Raw genomic sequence first — 16,564 nt, forward strand, 5'->3', positions numbered from 1 at the left:
GGAAGTAAAGACCAATTGTTGTCACTTTCAGATGCGGCGGTTGTTATGGAGCTAAATTATGTCTAAACGTTTTGTACTTGACAAAAATTATGTAAATGTAAAGTTAAAGATTTTATGTTAAATTCGTTGTCTTGAAATAATGTATTAAAGCATGAAATAATTAATGAAATAATGATATAGGGAATTCAATAATTGGAATAATTAAATATTTATTTTAAATGATTAAAAACATGTTTACATTAAATACAGGGCATTACACATTCAGTAACACATGTATGTATTTAGTTCCAATTATAATTAATTCATAACTTTTGTTTTATGCATTCTAACTCCTAAATAAATGGTAGCAAACGTCAGCTAACAATGGAGCTAACGAGACATGAACCCCTCCCTCGTCTGTGACGTCGAGCAAACGTTTCCGGAAGTAAAGACCGATTGTTGTCACTTCCAGATGCGGTTTTTATTAAAGTGCGGTTGTTATGGAGCTAAATTATGTTCAAACGTTTTGTACTTAAAAAAAAAAAAAACTTTAAAATGTAAAGTTAAAGTTTTCAATCAATGTTTATTTATATAGCCCTAAATCACAAGTGTCTCAAAGGGCTGTACAAGCCACAACAACATCCTCGGTACAGAGCCCATTGATGATTGATTGATTGATTGATTGATTAAAGTTTTGATGTTAAATTAATTGTCTTGAAATGATCCATTAAAGCATGAAATAATTGATTGTATCATGAAATAAAAACACTTTAAGACCAATGTCTTGGAAAAATATATTACCCTTCATTTCATTTTATTATTATTTTTTTTCATTTATTTATTTATTTCAGGCAATGACATAAAAAAGTACAAAGTTGACAACACATAATAATATAAATTAATATAGTGCAAAAGGTAATGTATAGTATGTAATGCATGACTCTTGAATCAACACAGTAGTTAAGACTATGATTATTGTTAATTACAAACTAAATGTGGGATACAAATAATAATGGAAGTATAATTGTTTGTATATAGTATATAATTGGTACAAAGGTTTAAATAACATGTGTACAAGGGTATTTCACATGTCTTTACTGTGTATATAATTGAACAGTGTTTATGTTGTGTACAAGGTGTATTTATAATATGTTGTGCAAAGGAAATGTTGTATTTTTTGGAAGCTCATCTTGTATTTGACATTGTTTATAGGGTTAGGCGCAATAAGTGTTCAACTTCAGCCTAAACCCTTTCGGTCTGCAACGTTTTCAATTTATGAATGTACAACTGTTTGTTTATGTAAAACTGTTTGTTTATTTTGTTGACCACTGACCGAAGAAATAAAAAAATAAAAAAAATAAAATAGGGAATTCAATAATTGTAATAATTAAATATTTATTTTAAATTATTAAAAACATGTTTACGTTAAATACATGACATGACACATTCAATAACACTTGTATGTATTTAATTCCGATTATAATTCATTCATAACTTTTGTTTTATGTATTCTAAGTCAAATTCCAACTTGGGCAGCACGGTGGAAGAGGGGTTAGTGCGTCTCCCTCACAATATGAAGGTCCTGGGGTCGATCCTGCGCTCTGGATTTTCTGTAATGAAATAAATCATAAAATAATTAAGGTGTGAACAAATTAATCAAATCAATAAATAACAATTTAAATATTTAAAACAATAAAATAATTAATTAAATGTAGTTCTGTATTAGCTAAATTATTGTTTTAAATGATTAATGTATCTAACTCCAATTATAAATAATTTGAAGATTGATTGATTTATTTTATTTTGTCCCATTTTACCCTCTACAATTTACTATTATGAATGTTGACTAATTTAATACCAACACAGGCTCGTGAAATATTTAAATAAATCTTGAAATTACTCATTAAATCGTGAACTAATTAATTAAATCATAACTGGGAACGCCTCGGGATCCCCCGAAAAAAGCTGGACGAAGTGGCTAGGGAGAGGAAAGTCTGGGCTTCCCTGCTTAGGCTGCTGCCCCCGTGACCCAACCTCGGATAAGCGGAAGAAGATGGATGGATGGATAACATATTTTTAAATTAAACGTTTGAATGGGAATTAAAATATTTAAAACAATAAATTAAATAATTACATGTACTTTTACATTAGATACATTAATGACGTTTGTATCTAATTCCAATTAACATTCACGTAACTATGTGAAGATTTATTTATTTGGTCCCCTTTTACCCTACACAATTTACTATTATAAATGTTGACCAATTTAATACCAACACTGGTTCATGAAATAAGGAAATAAATCATAAAATAATTAATGAAGTTGTCAACTAATTAATTAAATCATGTAATCAATCTTAATTAAATGATGAAATAACAATTTAAATATTTAAAACAATAAAATAATTAATTAAATATAGTTTTGCGTTAGCTAAATTATTATTTAAATTATTTATGTATGTTACTCCAATTATAAATAATTTGAAGATTTATTTATTTAATTTATTTTGTCCCACTTTACCCTACACAATTTACTATTATAAATGTTGACCAATTTAATACCAACACTGGTTCATGAAATAATGAAATAAATCATAAAATACTTAATCAAGTTGTCAACTAATTAATTAAATTATGTTATCAATTTTAATTAAATTATTAAATAACAAATTAAATATTTAAAACACTAAAATAATTAATTAAATATAGTTTTGCATTAGATAAATTATTGTTTAAATTATTCATGTATCTAACTCCAATTAAAAATCATTTTAAGATAAAAACGCTCTGACGAAGGCCACGTGCCGAAACGCGTAAGCGTTCCTCTTTTTTGATGTGAGCAATAAATCAAGTGAAATGTGAGTATTTTGTCCTACTAGTCTTAACTTTGGGATGTGCTACCTTTTCAAACATTTTTGAAACATTTACTGGATTACTTTTTTTTTTGGGTTTGGCACTCCATCTTGAATCACATTGAGAAGCGCAATCTCCTTTTTGAATCATTTTAAGATGTATTTATTTATTTTATTTTGTCCCACTCTACCCTATACAATTTATTATTAGAAATGTTGACCAATTTAATACCAACACAGGCTCATGAAATAATGAAATAAATCATAAAATAATTAATGAAGTTGTCAACTAATTAATTAAATCATGTAATCAATTTTAATTGAATTATGAAACAACAAATTAAATATTTAAAACAATAAAATAATTAATTAAATATAGTTTTGCATTAGATAAATTATTGTTTAAATTATTCATGTACCTAACTCCAATTACAAATAATTTTAAATGTATTTATTTATTTTATTTTGTCCCACTCTACCCTATACAATTTATTATTAGAAATGTTGACCAATTTAATACCAACACAGGCTCATGAAATATTTAAATAAATCATGAAATTATGATTTAAACCGTGAACTAATTAATGAAATAATTAAATATTTTTTAATTAAACGTTTAAAAATGTGAATTAAAATATTCAAAACAATACATTTCATAATTACATTAGATAAATTAATGACGTTTGTATCTAATGCCAATTAACATTCAAGTATGTGAAGATTTATTTATTTGTTTATTTTGTCCCATTTTACCCTGCACAACTTACTTTTGTAAATGATGTTCACCAATTTAGGAGCAATACTTTGGTCCACCACTTTGGTCACCTTTGTATTTATTTATTTTATTTTGTCCCACTCTACCCTATACAATTTATTATTAGAAATGTTGACCAATTTAATACCAACACTGGTTCATGAAATAATGAAATAAATCATAAAATACTTAATCAAGTTGTCAACTAATTAATTAAATCATGTGATCAATTTTAATTAAATTATGAAATAACAAATTAAATATTTAAAACAATAAAATAATTAATTAAATATAGTTTTGCATTAGCTAAATTATTGTTTAAATTATTTATGTATCTAACTCCAATTATAAATAATTTGAAGATTTATTTATTAAAATTATTTTGACCCACTTTACCCTACACAATTTACTATTATAAATGTTGACCAATTTAATACCAACACAGGCTGATGAAATGATGAAATACATCATAAAATAATTAATCAAGTTGTCAACTAATTAATTAAATCATGCAATCAATTTTAATTAAATTATGAAATAACCCAAATGCAGAGGACAAATTTCACCATATCTAGTGTGTGTGTGACAATCATTGGTACTTTAATCTTTAACAAATTAAATATTTAAAACAATAAAATAATTAATTAAATATAGTTTTGCATTAGATAAATTATTGTTTAAATTATTCATGTATCTAACTCCAATTACAAATCATTTTAAGATGTATTTATTTATTTTATTTTGTCCCACTCTACCCTATACAATTTATTATTAGAAACCAATTTAATACCAACACAGGCTCATTAAATATTTAAATAAATCATGAAATTATGAATTAAACCGTGAACTAATCCATTAAATAATAAAATATTTTTTAATTAAACGTTTAAAAATGGGAATTAAAATATTCAAAACAATACATTTCATAATTGCATTAGATAAATTAGATAATAACATTCAAGTATGTGAAGATTTTTTTATTTTTTTATTTTGTCCCATTTTACCCTGCACAACTTACTATTATAAATGATGTTCACCAATTTAGGAGCAATACTTTGGTCCACCTTTAATATTTGCACCATGTTAAAAGGGGAGGGGGATGCTGGGGTGGGCGCCTGACAGGCCACGCCCCACGAGAAGCCTGACACGACGTTATCAGCCCTCAGTGGCAAAGCGAGCCAACTTTTCCCTGTCAAAAGTCCACAACAAGAGCGACCCGAGTCCCCAAGTCCAATGGTCAGGACCGAACGTCACAGTTTGGACCTCGACTGCTGCACAAAAGCTGCAGGAGCGCATGAAGCTTCACTCAACTCCTCCTTCCTGAGCACAGCAGCGAGGCCGGGGGCAACGCAGTCATGTCCGGACACTCGAGCTTCGTCAACCCGTTCCACAGGAGCCACAGCCTGGCCGCAGCCGCCCCCGCGGGCAAAGCCAAACTGACGCACCCCGGCAAGGCCATCCTGGCGGGTAAGGAGGCTTCACTTTCATGCTCCTCAACCCACTTAGAGTAGACTTCACTCTTAATCATCAAAGTTGCAAACACAAATGAGACGCAACATCCCTTTGAAGTAGATAAAGTCTTCAAATAGTTGTCGTCTCGCGTGGATGTGATCGAAGCAATTGATGTTAAACAGCGACATTCAAACATGCAGTTACACATGAAAACAACTGTTGTTCTCGTCCAGGCCGCTAGATGGCGGTGGCTGACAATGAGATACACCAAGCAGAAGCCACGAAGAAGACACGTTTTACATTCTTCACATTATTTTGTTGCTTCTTTGCGAAAGAGACACACCCGACAGCTTTATGGCTCTTTTATTACAGTTACATTTATTTTTACTCTTCACTAGAATTCATATAATTTACACAAATATTACTCTGTAGGTGTTTTCTTTGTAAACATTCTATAATGCGGTGCCGTATTTTTTCATTTTCCCTCACTTAAAAATGTGCAGCGTTTTAAAGGCCTACTGTAATGATTTTTTTTATTCAAACGGGAATATCAGATCCATTCTATGTGTCATACTTGATCATTTCGCGATATTGCCATATTTTTGCTGAAAGGATTTAGTAGAGAAAATCGACGATAAAGTTCGCAACTTTTGCTCGCTGATAAAAAAAAAGCCTTGCCTGTACCGGAAGTAGCGTGACGTCACAGGAGGTAATATTCCTCACAATTTTCCTGTGTTTACAATGGAGCGAGAGAGATTGTATTTTAAACCACCTCGGATACTATATCCTCTTGAAAATGAGAGTCGAGCACGCGAAATGGACATTCACAGTGACTTTTATCTCCACGACAATACATCGGTGACACACTTAGCTACTGAGCTAACGTGATAGCATCGTTCTCAAATGCAGATAGAAACAAAATACATAAATCCCTGACTGGAAGGATAGACATAAGATCAACAATACTATTAAACCATGTACATGTAACTACACGGTTAATAATTCTCAGCCTGGTAAAGCTTAACAATGCTGTTGCTAACGACGCTAAGGCTAACTTAGCAACCGGACCTCACAGAGCTATGATAAAAACATTAGCGCTCCACCTACGCCAGCCAGCCCTCATCTGCTCATCAACACCCGTGCTCACCTGCGTTCCAGCGATCGACGGCGCGACGAAGGACTTCATCCGTGGGTTTGGTGGCTAGCATCGGCTAGGCGTCTGCTATCAGGGTAAGTAGTCCTTGTTGTGTTGCTGCAGCCAGCCGCTAATACACCGATCCCACCTACAACGTTCTTCTTTGCAGCCTCCATTGTTCATTAAACAAATTGCAAAAGATTCACCAACACGGATGTCCAGAATACTGTGGAATTTCGTCGAAGAAAACAGAGCTCTGTGTATTGTGTCCAAACACTTTCCGTGGACCTCGCGACGTCACGCGCATACGTCATCCTCCAAAGGCGTTTTCAACCGGAAGTTTAGCGGGAAATTTAAAATGTCACTTTATAAGTTAACCCGGCCGTATTGGCATGTGTTGCAATGTTAAGATTTCATCATTGATATATAAACTATCAGACTGCGTGGTCGCTAGTAGTGGCTTTCAGTAGGCCTTTAACAATATAGGAAAACAAATACACAGATAAGCAAGAACTAGGGTTGTACGGTATACCAGTACGAGTATAGTATCGCGGTACTAATGAATCAAAAACCGTACTATACTCTGTTTGAAAAGTACCGGTTCCCGGGCATGACGTTGCTGGTTTTACGAGCAGAGGAGCATGTCCGGCAGCGCACAGTCACAGAGTACTTACAAGCAGACACAGTGTGTAGACAGACAAGGGAGATTGGACGCATTTTGGTGTAAAAAGTAAAGATAAAGGTGAAGTTATAACACTGAAACACCCTCAGGAAGAGCTGCTTTAAGACATGGCTAGCTAGCTAGCAGCTAATGTCTATCTGCAGTCGACAGTGGTTTAGCTACTTCTAAATCACAAATCCTGGCCTCCATGGCGACAAATAAAGTAAGTTTATTACAAGTATCATTATCACTGGAGGACGAGGAATAGCTAAACATGCTTCACTACACACCGTAGGAGGATACAATAGCTCACCGGCGTCACAATGTAAACAAATGCCATGGGTGGATCTACACCTGACATCCACTGTAATGATACCAAGTACAAGAGCGTATCTAGTTGATACTACTATGATTACATCGATATTTTTTTATCGTCACAAAATCTTTTTTCCTTTTAAAAAAAATTCATATTATGTTTATAAAGTCAGGAAATACGTCCCTGGACACATGAGGACTTTGAATATGACCAATGTATGATCCTGTAACTACTTGGTATCGGCTCGATACACAAATGTGTGGTATCATCCAAAACTAATGTAAATTATCAAAGAACAGAAGAATAAGTGATTATTACATTTTAACAGAAGTGTAGATAGAACATGTTGAAACAGAAATAATGCAGATATTAACAGTAAATGAACAAGTGGATTAATAATCAATTTTTACAGTTTGTCCCTCATAATGAGTACAAAATAATAGGTGTATAAATGACACAATATGTTACTGCATACGTCAGCAGACTAATTAGGAGTCTTTGTTTGTTTACGTACTACTAAAAGACAAGTTGTCTAGTATGTTCACTATTTTATTTAAGGACTAAATTACAATAATAAACATATGTTTCATGTACTCTGAGATTTTTTTGTTAAAATAAAGCCGATAATGGCATTTTTTGTGGTCCCTTTTATTTAGAAAAGTATCAAAGTATCGGTACCAAAATATTGGTTTCGGGTCAACCCTAGTAGGAACATGCATTAGTGGATGTAACAAGTATAAATAAAACTATTACATAATAAAAATGTGAGTACAAAATTGTCCTATCCATTAGAATAATTACCCCGAAAAGTGAATAAAAATAAAAATACATATTTTTTTAATTGTATTTATTTGTTTTTATTTTGTTTATTTTAATTGTATTTGTATTAAAATAATGATTTAAAATATATACATATATTTCTATTCGTTAGGTCATGAGAAAACACGGAGGCTATTTCATCCCTACAAGCCTGTTTCGCAGGTTTCTCTGCTCTTCAGGGGATTTTTGATGAAATAGCCTCCGTGTTTTTTCCTGACCTAACGAATATTCCGCTCTACCCCGGTATTGAGCACTGTATAAAGGATAAACCACAGCAACCTTAGCTACATATATTTCTATATTTGTATGCGTAAAAATATATATATTTTCTACAAAATAAAAGTTATTCCGAACGCTGCAAAGTTTCCTTTAACTCTGACTCATTTTCTAGTCCGGTTGCCAGCCGTACGTGCAGAGTGGACAATTGTCGTGCAAAAAAAAATACGTCTCGCAACCGAGAATCGATTCTTATAGTTCACGTTTAAAAAGGTAGTTCAAAAGACTCAATTTGTTGGCAAATGTCACGTCTCCACTGTCAGCACACATTAAATATGTAGGTTGTTTTTATTGAGTCACATCATATATTTATGACTTTGACAGCTTTGGGAGGGCTCTTCTTCTTACATGTGTCAACTTTAGCACACTTGGATCAATCATTACTACCACGCAATTGTGACGTCACACACGTGCACGGACCGTACACAATTCTATGGCCTTTGCACTGTCTGCATAGAGGCCCCTACACACACATTCCTGTATTTGTAACCTTCTTGAGACCTGCAAAACATGCCTACCTCATTAGGACCACCCTTTCTAGATATATAAAGATTTGTATTTACAATATTAATAATATATACTATATATATATATATATATATATATATATATATATATATATATATATATATATATATATATATATATATATATATATATATATATATATATATATATATATATATATATATATATATATATACTATGCAAATATAAAAAAAAGACTGCTTTTAGTTAATTTTTATTTTTTAAATGTTTTGTTTGTAATTGGTTTTTAATCTTCATTATTTACTTCAAGTTATTACAGTATGTCTCTGTATATATATATATTTATTTGATTTTTTTGTGTGTTAATTTTGGCCAAAGAGGGCGTATTTCAATTTCTTGCACACACTTGTTATTTCATATGTTGACCTTTTTAACACCGTCACAAAGTCAATTTGAAAAATCCCTCCTTTTTGGGACCACCCTCATGTTGATAGATGTCACCAGTGACATTGTCTATTAGATGCAATGTTATTGGGACTATGATTTATGTCGTCACTTGTTCGCACCTCCTCATATGGAAGATACTTTTCCTTCTTGGTGTCTCAAGAAGAGCAGAAATACAAGAACACACACACACATTCTTGTATTTGACACCTTCTTGAGACCTGAGAAAAATGCCTCCCTCATTAGGACCACCCTTTCTAGATATATAAATATTAGTATTTACAAAATTAATTATATATATATATATATATATATATATATATATATATATATATATATATATATATATATATATATATATATATATATATATATATATACTATGCAAATATAAAAAAAGACTGCTTTTAGTTAATTTTTATTTTTTAAATGTTTTGTTTGTAATTGGTTTTTAATCTTCATTATTTACTTCAAGTTATGACAGTATGTCTCTATATATATATATTTATTTGATTTTTGTGTGTGTTAATTTTGGCCAAAGAGGGCGTATTTCAATTTCTTGCACACACTTGTTATTTCATATGTTGACCTTTTTAACACCGTCACAAAGTCAATTTGAAAAACCCCTTCCTTTTTGGGACCACCCTCATGTTGATAGATGTCACCAGCGACATTGTCTATTAGATGCAACGTTATCGGGACCATGATTTATGTCGTCACTTGTTCGCACCTCCTCATATGGAAGATACTTTTCCTTCTTCATGTCTCAAGAAGAGTAGAAATGCAAGAACACACACACATTCTTGTATTTGACACCTTCTTGAGACCTGAGAAAAATGCCTCCCTCATTAGGACCACCCTTTCTAGATATATAAAGATTTGTATTTACAAAATTAATAATATATATATATATATATATATATATATATATATATATATACTATGCAAATATAAAAAAAAGACTGCTTTTAGTTAATTTTTATTTTTTAAATGTTTTGTTTGTTATTGGTTTTTAATCTTCATTATTTACTTCAAGTTATTACAGTATGTCTCTATATATATATTTATTTGATTTTTTTGTGTGTTAATTTTGGCCAAAGAGGGCGTATTTCAATTTCTTGCACACACTTGTTATTTCATATGTTGGCCTTTTTAAAACCGTCACGAAGTCAATTTGAAAAATCCCATCCTTTTTGGGACCACCTTCATGTTAAAAGATGTCACCACAAATGAGACATTGTCTATTAGATGCAATGTTATTGGGACCATGATTTATGTCATCACTTATTCACACCTCCTCATATGGAAGGTACTTTTCCTTCTTGGTGTCTCAAGAAGGGCAGAAATACAAGAACACACTCACGCACACACATGATTGTCAGTGGAAGCATTGGTGTTGCAACTTGTGTTTAATAATAAACAGAAGCGTTGTCGCGGCTGTTGGACGTGGTAAAGTGCTTGTGTGTGTCTCCTCAGCCGTGTGAGGTGTGGACCAGGATGCAGGTGACTTGTCACCGAGCCTCAGGTGTGTCCTCTCTCGTGCATCTTGAGCTTTTTTTGCATGAGCGACCGTCACCGACAAGTGTGAGCGCCTCAGCATGGACACACAATCAATGCACATGACTCATTACGCCACGCACTCAGCAACATGTCCTGGTTGGCCTTTGAAGCTGAACTTTTAAACATGTTCACTCTGAGAGGCCCCACCCTCCAATGGGGCCAGGGGGCGTGTCTTCAGGCCACCATGCTGCCATCAGCTGAACCAATCAGCTGCAAGGATGCTTGTTCTCAGCTGAACAGCAGGGGAGGGATTTAAGGTGGTATTGGGTCGGGTCAACGTTGACTTGTGCACAATTACAAAAGCAGTGAAGTTGTCACGTTGTGTAAATGGTAAATAAAAAGAGAATACAATGATTTGCAAATCCTTTTCAACTTATACTCAATTGAATAGACTGCAAAGACAAGATACCGTATTTCCTTGAATAGCCGCAGGGGCGCTAATTAATTTAAAACCTCGTCTCACTCCTGCGCTTACCAAAAACATGCGGGATGGGCAAGCATGCGCTAATTATTTTAAAACCTCTTCTCACTCCGGCGCTTATGTTATCATGAATAGCACATTTAATTAAAAAAAACGTTATTATGGTCTTACCTTTAAGTTATAAATGATGTCCATGTGCAGCTGCTTCTGATCAAAGGCAGTCTTCCTTATCTTTCTTCAGTTTTAAAAGTCTCGGGAGATATTCCTTTAATTATTACCTCCTGCTTTGATTGAAAGTCCAGTTTAGAAAACTGTTTTATTTTAGATATGTAATCCTCCATGGTAAAAGTGCAAGCAAACGATCGCGGCTCACGCATGCTGCTTGTTGTCTTCTTCTGCAGCACCGGTCTTCTGCAGTACTGGTAGTCGCAAGAAGGATCACTAGCGCCCTCTATCACCAGGAGGCGGGAGTCATTTAATGACTCATATTTGACCCGGCGGAAGTGCCAAACATGCGCTAATTATTTTGCGAAACGTGTTTGACCCGGCTGTAATTCTAGGCAGGCAAATACTATATTCCCGGTGGCAATTCAAGGAAATACGGTATTTCATGTTCACACTGAGAAACTTCTTTTTTTTTTTGCAAATAATCATGAACTTAATGGCAGCAACATTGTCACGTGGGGGGTCGCAGCTCCCTGTGGGGTCGTTCACCCGGGATGCAGAACGGACAACTCCGGACAAAGCGTGAAGGAAGGAGTATGATTTATTGTCATAAATCCTACACATTACAAAAAAAAGGAACCAAACAAAAGGAAAGCGTGCCGTTCGCGCGAGAAGCTAAAGAACCAAAACTTAGCACTGGAATCATGAACTAGAAGCCAAGAAAGAAGAAATCAAGCTACGTGTTGCATGCAGCAAACAGTCCACAGCATACAGCTTACAATACTCCAGCCCTGACCGGAGGGCAAGGCAGGTCTAAATAGCAGCCGGCTGATTGACACCAGGTGTGGCCAGGTGCCAATCAACCGCAGCCGAGGGGAAACAGCGCTCAGGTAGACGAGCAGGAAACTTAAAAATAAGAGCGCCGACAGGAAATAAAACAAACACAAGAGGAAAAACTAAAACATAACCAAACTGGCAGTGACAAGCCTGACAAACACATTGCAAAAAAGTAGTCAGAGGGGCATTTTTACCAGTGTGTTACATGGCCTTTCCTTTTAACAACACTCAGTAAAGGTTTGGGAACTGAGGAGACACATTTTTGAAGTGGAATTCTTTCCCATTCTTGCTTGATGTACAGCTTAACTTGTTCAACAGTCTCCCTTCTCATATTTTAGCCTTCACACATTTTCAATGTCTGGACTACAGGCAGGCCAGTCTAGTACCCACACTCATTTACTATGAAGCCACGCTGTTGTAACACGTGGCTTGGCATTGTCTTGCTGAAATAAGCAGGGGCGTCCATGATAACGTTGCTTGGATGGCAACATATGTTGCTCCAAAACCTGTATGTACCTTTCAGCATTAATGGTGCCTTCACAGATGTGTAAGTTACCCATGTCTTGGCCACTAATACACCCCCATACCATCACACATGCTGCCTTTCCACTTTGCGCCTGTACCAGTCCGGATGGTTCTTTTTCTCATTGGTCCAAAAACAATTTGAAATGTGGACTCGTCAGACCACAGAACACTTTTCCACTTTGCATCAATCCATCTTAGATGAGCTCGGGCCCAGCGAAGCTGGCGGCGTTTCTGGGTGTTGTTGATAAATGGCTTTGCACAGTAGAGTTTTAACTTACACTTACAGATGTAGCGACCAACTGTAGTTACTGACAGGGGTTTTCTGAAGTGTTCCTGAGCCCATGTGGTGATATCCTTTACACTCTGATGTCGCTTTTTGATGCAGTACCGCCTGAGGGATCCAAGGTGCGAAATATCATCGCTTACGTGCAGTGATTTCTCCAGATTCTCTGAACCTTTTGGTGATATTACAGACCTTAGATGGTGAAATCCCTAAATTCCTTGCAATAGCTGGTTGAGAAATGTTGTTCTTCAACAATTTGCTCAGGCATTTGTTGACAAAGTGGTGACCCTCGCCCCGTCCTTGTTTGTGAACGACTGAGCATTTCATGGAAGCTGCTTTTATACCCAATCATGGCACCCACCTGTTCCCAATTAGCCTGTTCACCTGTGGGATGTTCCAAATCAGTCTTTGATGAGCATTCCTCAACTTTCTCAGTCTTTTTTGCTACTTGTGCCAGCTTTTTTGAAACATGTTGCAGGCATCAAATTCCAAATGAGCGAATATTTGCATAAAATAACAACGTTTTCCAGTTGGAACGTTAAGTATCTTGTCTTGTTGGTCTATCTTGGGGGCGGTATAGCTCGGTTGGTAGAGCGGCCGTGCCAGCAACTTGAGGGTTCCAGGTTCGATCCCCGCTTCCGCCATCCTAGTCACTGCCGTTGTGTCCTTGGGCAAGACACTTTACCCACCTGCTCCCAGTGCCACCCACGCTGCTTTAAATGTAACTTAGATATTGGGTTTCACTATGTAAAGCGCTTTGAGTCACTAGAGAAAAAGCGCTCTATAAATATAATTCACTTCACTTCGTCTTTGCAGTCTGTTAAATTGAATATAAGTTGAAAAGGATTTGCAAATCATTGTATTCTCTTTTTATTTACCATTTACATAACGTGACAACTTCACTGCTTTTGGGTTTTGTACTCCAACAAACACCTCCGCTTTCTTTGATACATATTGAATAGAGATGTCCGATAATATCGGCCTGCCGATATTATCGGCCGATAAATGCTTTAAAATGTAATATCGGAAATTATCGGTATCGTTTTTTTTATTATCGGTATCGTTTTTTTTTGTTTTTGTTTTTTTAAATTAAATCAACATAAAAAACACAAGATACACTTACAATTAGTGCACCAACCCAAAAAAATTCCCTCCCCCATTTACACTCATTCACACAAAAGGGTTGTTTCTTTCTGTTATTAATATTCTGGTTCCTACATTATATATCAACATATATCAATACAGTCTGCAAGGGATACAGTCCGTAAGCACACATGATTGTGCGTGCTGCTGCTCCACTAATAGTACTAACCTTTAACAGTTAATTTTACTCATTTTCATTAATTACTAGTTTCTATGTAACTGTTTTTATATTGTTTTACTTTCTTTTGTATTCAAGAAAATGTTTTTAATTTATTTATCTTATTTTTTAAAAATTTTTAAAGGACCTTATCTTCACCATACCTGGTTGTCCAAATTAGGCATAATAATGTGTTAATTCCACGACTGTATATATCGGTATCGGTTGATATCGGTATCGGTAATTAAAGAGTTGGACAATATCGGAATATCGGATATCGGCAAAAAGCCATTATCGGACATCCCTAATATTGAATCGTAATTTTAATGCGTTCATGCTACTTTTCATGCTCACTGGCCACATCATTAGGTACAGCTGCACTGAGTGATGACGCTATTGTAGCTCGCTACCACCGTTGGAGCTCTTTCTGATACTTGAACCCTCTCTCGTGTTGATGATGTCATTAGATCAGACGTGTTCAAACTTTTGGTTTGTACATGTAAGATCCTAAAGGCAATATCGGTCGCTATATGCTAAGCTAGCATCTTCGCTTGGTGTTACAGGCAACAAAGGAAATTAATATAATTAAGAAACAATTCATTGGACTTTTTACTGTGTTGATATCAGCAAAAAATAAAACACTCCATGATATCAATAAGCACAAAAAAGGTTGCAAATTGTTTAAAAAATGTAAACATGCTAGGCTGTACCATAGGCTACTAAGAACTTGCAGCTACACGACAGCTAAGCACAGAATAGCACACTAGCTAGACATATGTCCTTGATTCAGTCCTTCTCAAATAGTGGTTTATCAGTATCATGCTTCAGACCCCACTTTCAACAGCTGTGCGCTACAAAACATGCTCTTTAATTGTATTTAATCCAGACTTCCTCTTTTGGATTTTAAAAAAAAAAAGTTTTGTTTTGTAGGTTAACGTGTTTTATATATTGTGCTCCTGGGTTGATGTTGATTTTATTATTGTTTATTGAGTTTATTTAATTGTATTTTTCAGTGTCAAATGGTCGCTACTAAAAAAATTTTATAGTTTAAATAAGGATTTATCTTTTATTTTGCATTTTAAATATTTTCTGTTACAAACTACAAAAAAAATGTTAATAAAGTTATTGTTAGTTGATCTATAATCCTCTTTTTTGTTTTCTTGAATGTTAATAAGGATAAATTTAATGCAGAGGTGTACTTATAACAATTTGATCGACAAATTTACTCGCTGTGGGGGGGACGCAAATTTTTTTACTTCTTACGAGGGGGTGCATAAAACAATATTGCAGTCAAAAACAGCACATGTGTCAATATAAACAAGTATCAAATAATGATGGTTGCATATTACTGAAATACACTACCGTTCAAAAGTTTGGGGTCACCCAAACAATTTAGTGGAATAGCCTTCATTTCTAAGAACACGAATAGACTGTCGAGTTTCAGATGAAAGTTCTCTTTTTCTGGCCATTTTGAGCGTTTAATTGACCCCACAAATGTGATGCTCCAGAAACTCAATCTGCTCAAAGGAAGGTCAGTTTTGTAGCTTCTGTAACAAGCTAAATTGTTTTCAGATGTGTGAACATGATTGCACGAGGGTTTTCTAATCATCAATTAGCCTTCTGAGCCAATGAGCAAACACATTGTACCATTAGAACACTGGAGTGATAGCTGCTGGAAATGGGCCTCTATACACCTATGTAGATATTGCACCAAAAACCAGACATTTGCAGCTAGAATAGTCATTTACCACATTAGCAATGTATAGAGTGTATTTCTTTCAAGTTAAGACTAGTTTAAAGTTATCTTCATTGAAAAGTACAGTGCTTTTCCTTCAAAATAAGGACATTTCAATGTGACCCCAAACTTTTGAACGGTAGTGTATACAAAGTCTCCAAGGCAGAAGCGTATTATCGAGTAACAAATGTGTCCGCATCATTCAACTTACTGCGTCATGACCACACAAAAAAAAATTGACACTCTACTTTAAAATCATAAATCTGTCATAAGGCTTGTGTTTTCTCTGTTTGACTACTATCACTTGATCAAGCCTTATTTTTTAACATTGCACTCTATTAAATATAAAAGTATGTACTATGATTTTTGCTGATGTCATATCGCACTGATATCTGTATCGGCCAATCCTCAGGGCTCCAATGTGGGTATCGTATCAGGACAGCCTTATTTGTTTTGCAATACGGGGAGTAAAAAAACAACAACGTTGGACACGCCCACATTAGACGAGGGACGTGTACCTAATGAAGTGGCCGCTGTGTAGAAAATAAACACGGGTGTAGT

At 34.6% G+C, this 16,564-nt stretch overlaps 1 protein-coding gene across 1 annotated transcript in view; it reads left to right on the forward strand.

The window, feature by feature from the left end:
* The first annotated feature begins 4,703 nt into the window (after positions 1–4,703).
* Positions 4,704–16,564, forward strand: part of slc25a1b (slc25a1 solute carrier family 25 member 1b) — a 31,130-nt gene continuing 19,269 nt past the window's right edge. The window contains exon 1 of the mRNA XM_062030747.1: positions 4,704–5,052. Coding sequence (XP_061886731.1) covers positions 4,941–5,052 — 112 coding nt within the window. The 5' untranslated portion in view covers positions 4,704–4,940. The remainder of the gene's footprint in view (positions 5,053–16,564) is intronic.

This window comes from Entelurus aequoreus, linkage group LG21 (assembly GCF_033978785.1).
Source record: "Entelurus aequoreus isolate RoL-2023_Sb linkage group LG21, RoL_Eaeq_v1.1, whole genome shotgun sequence".
Taxonomy (NCBI): Eukaryota; Metazoa; Chordata; class Actinopteri; order Syngnathiformes; family Syngnathidae; genus Entelurus; species Entelurus aequoreus.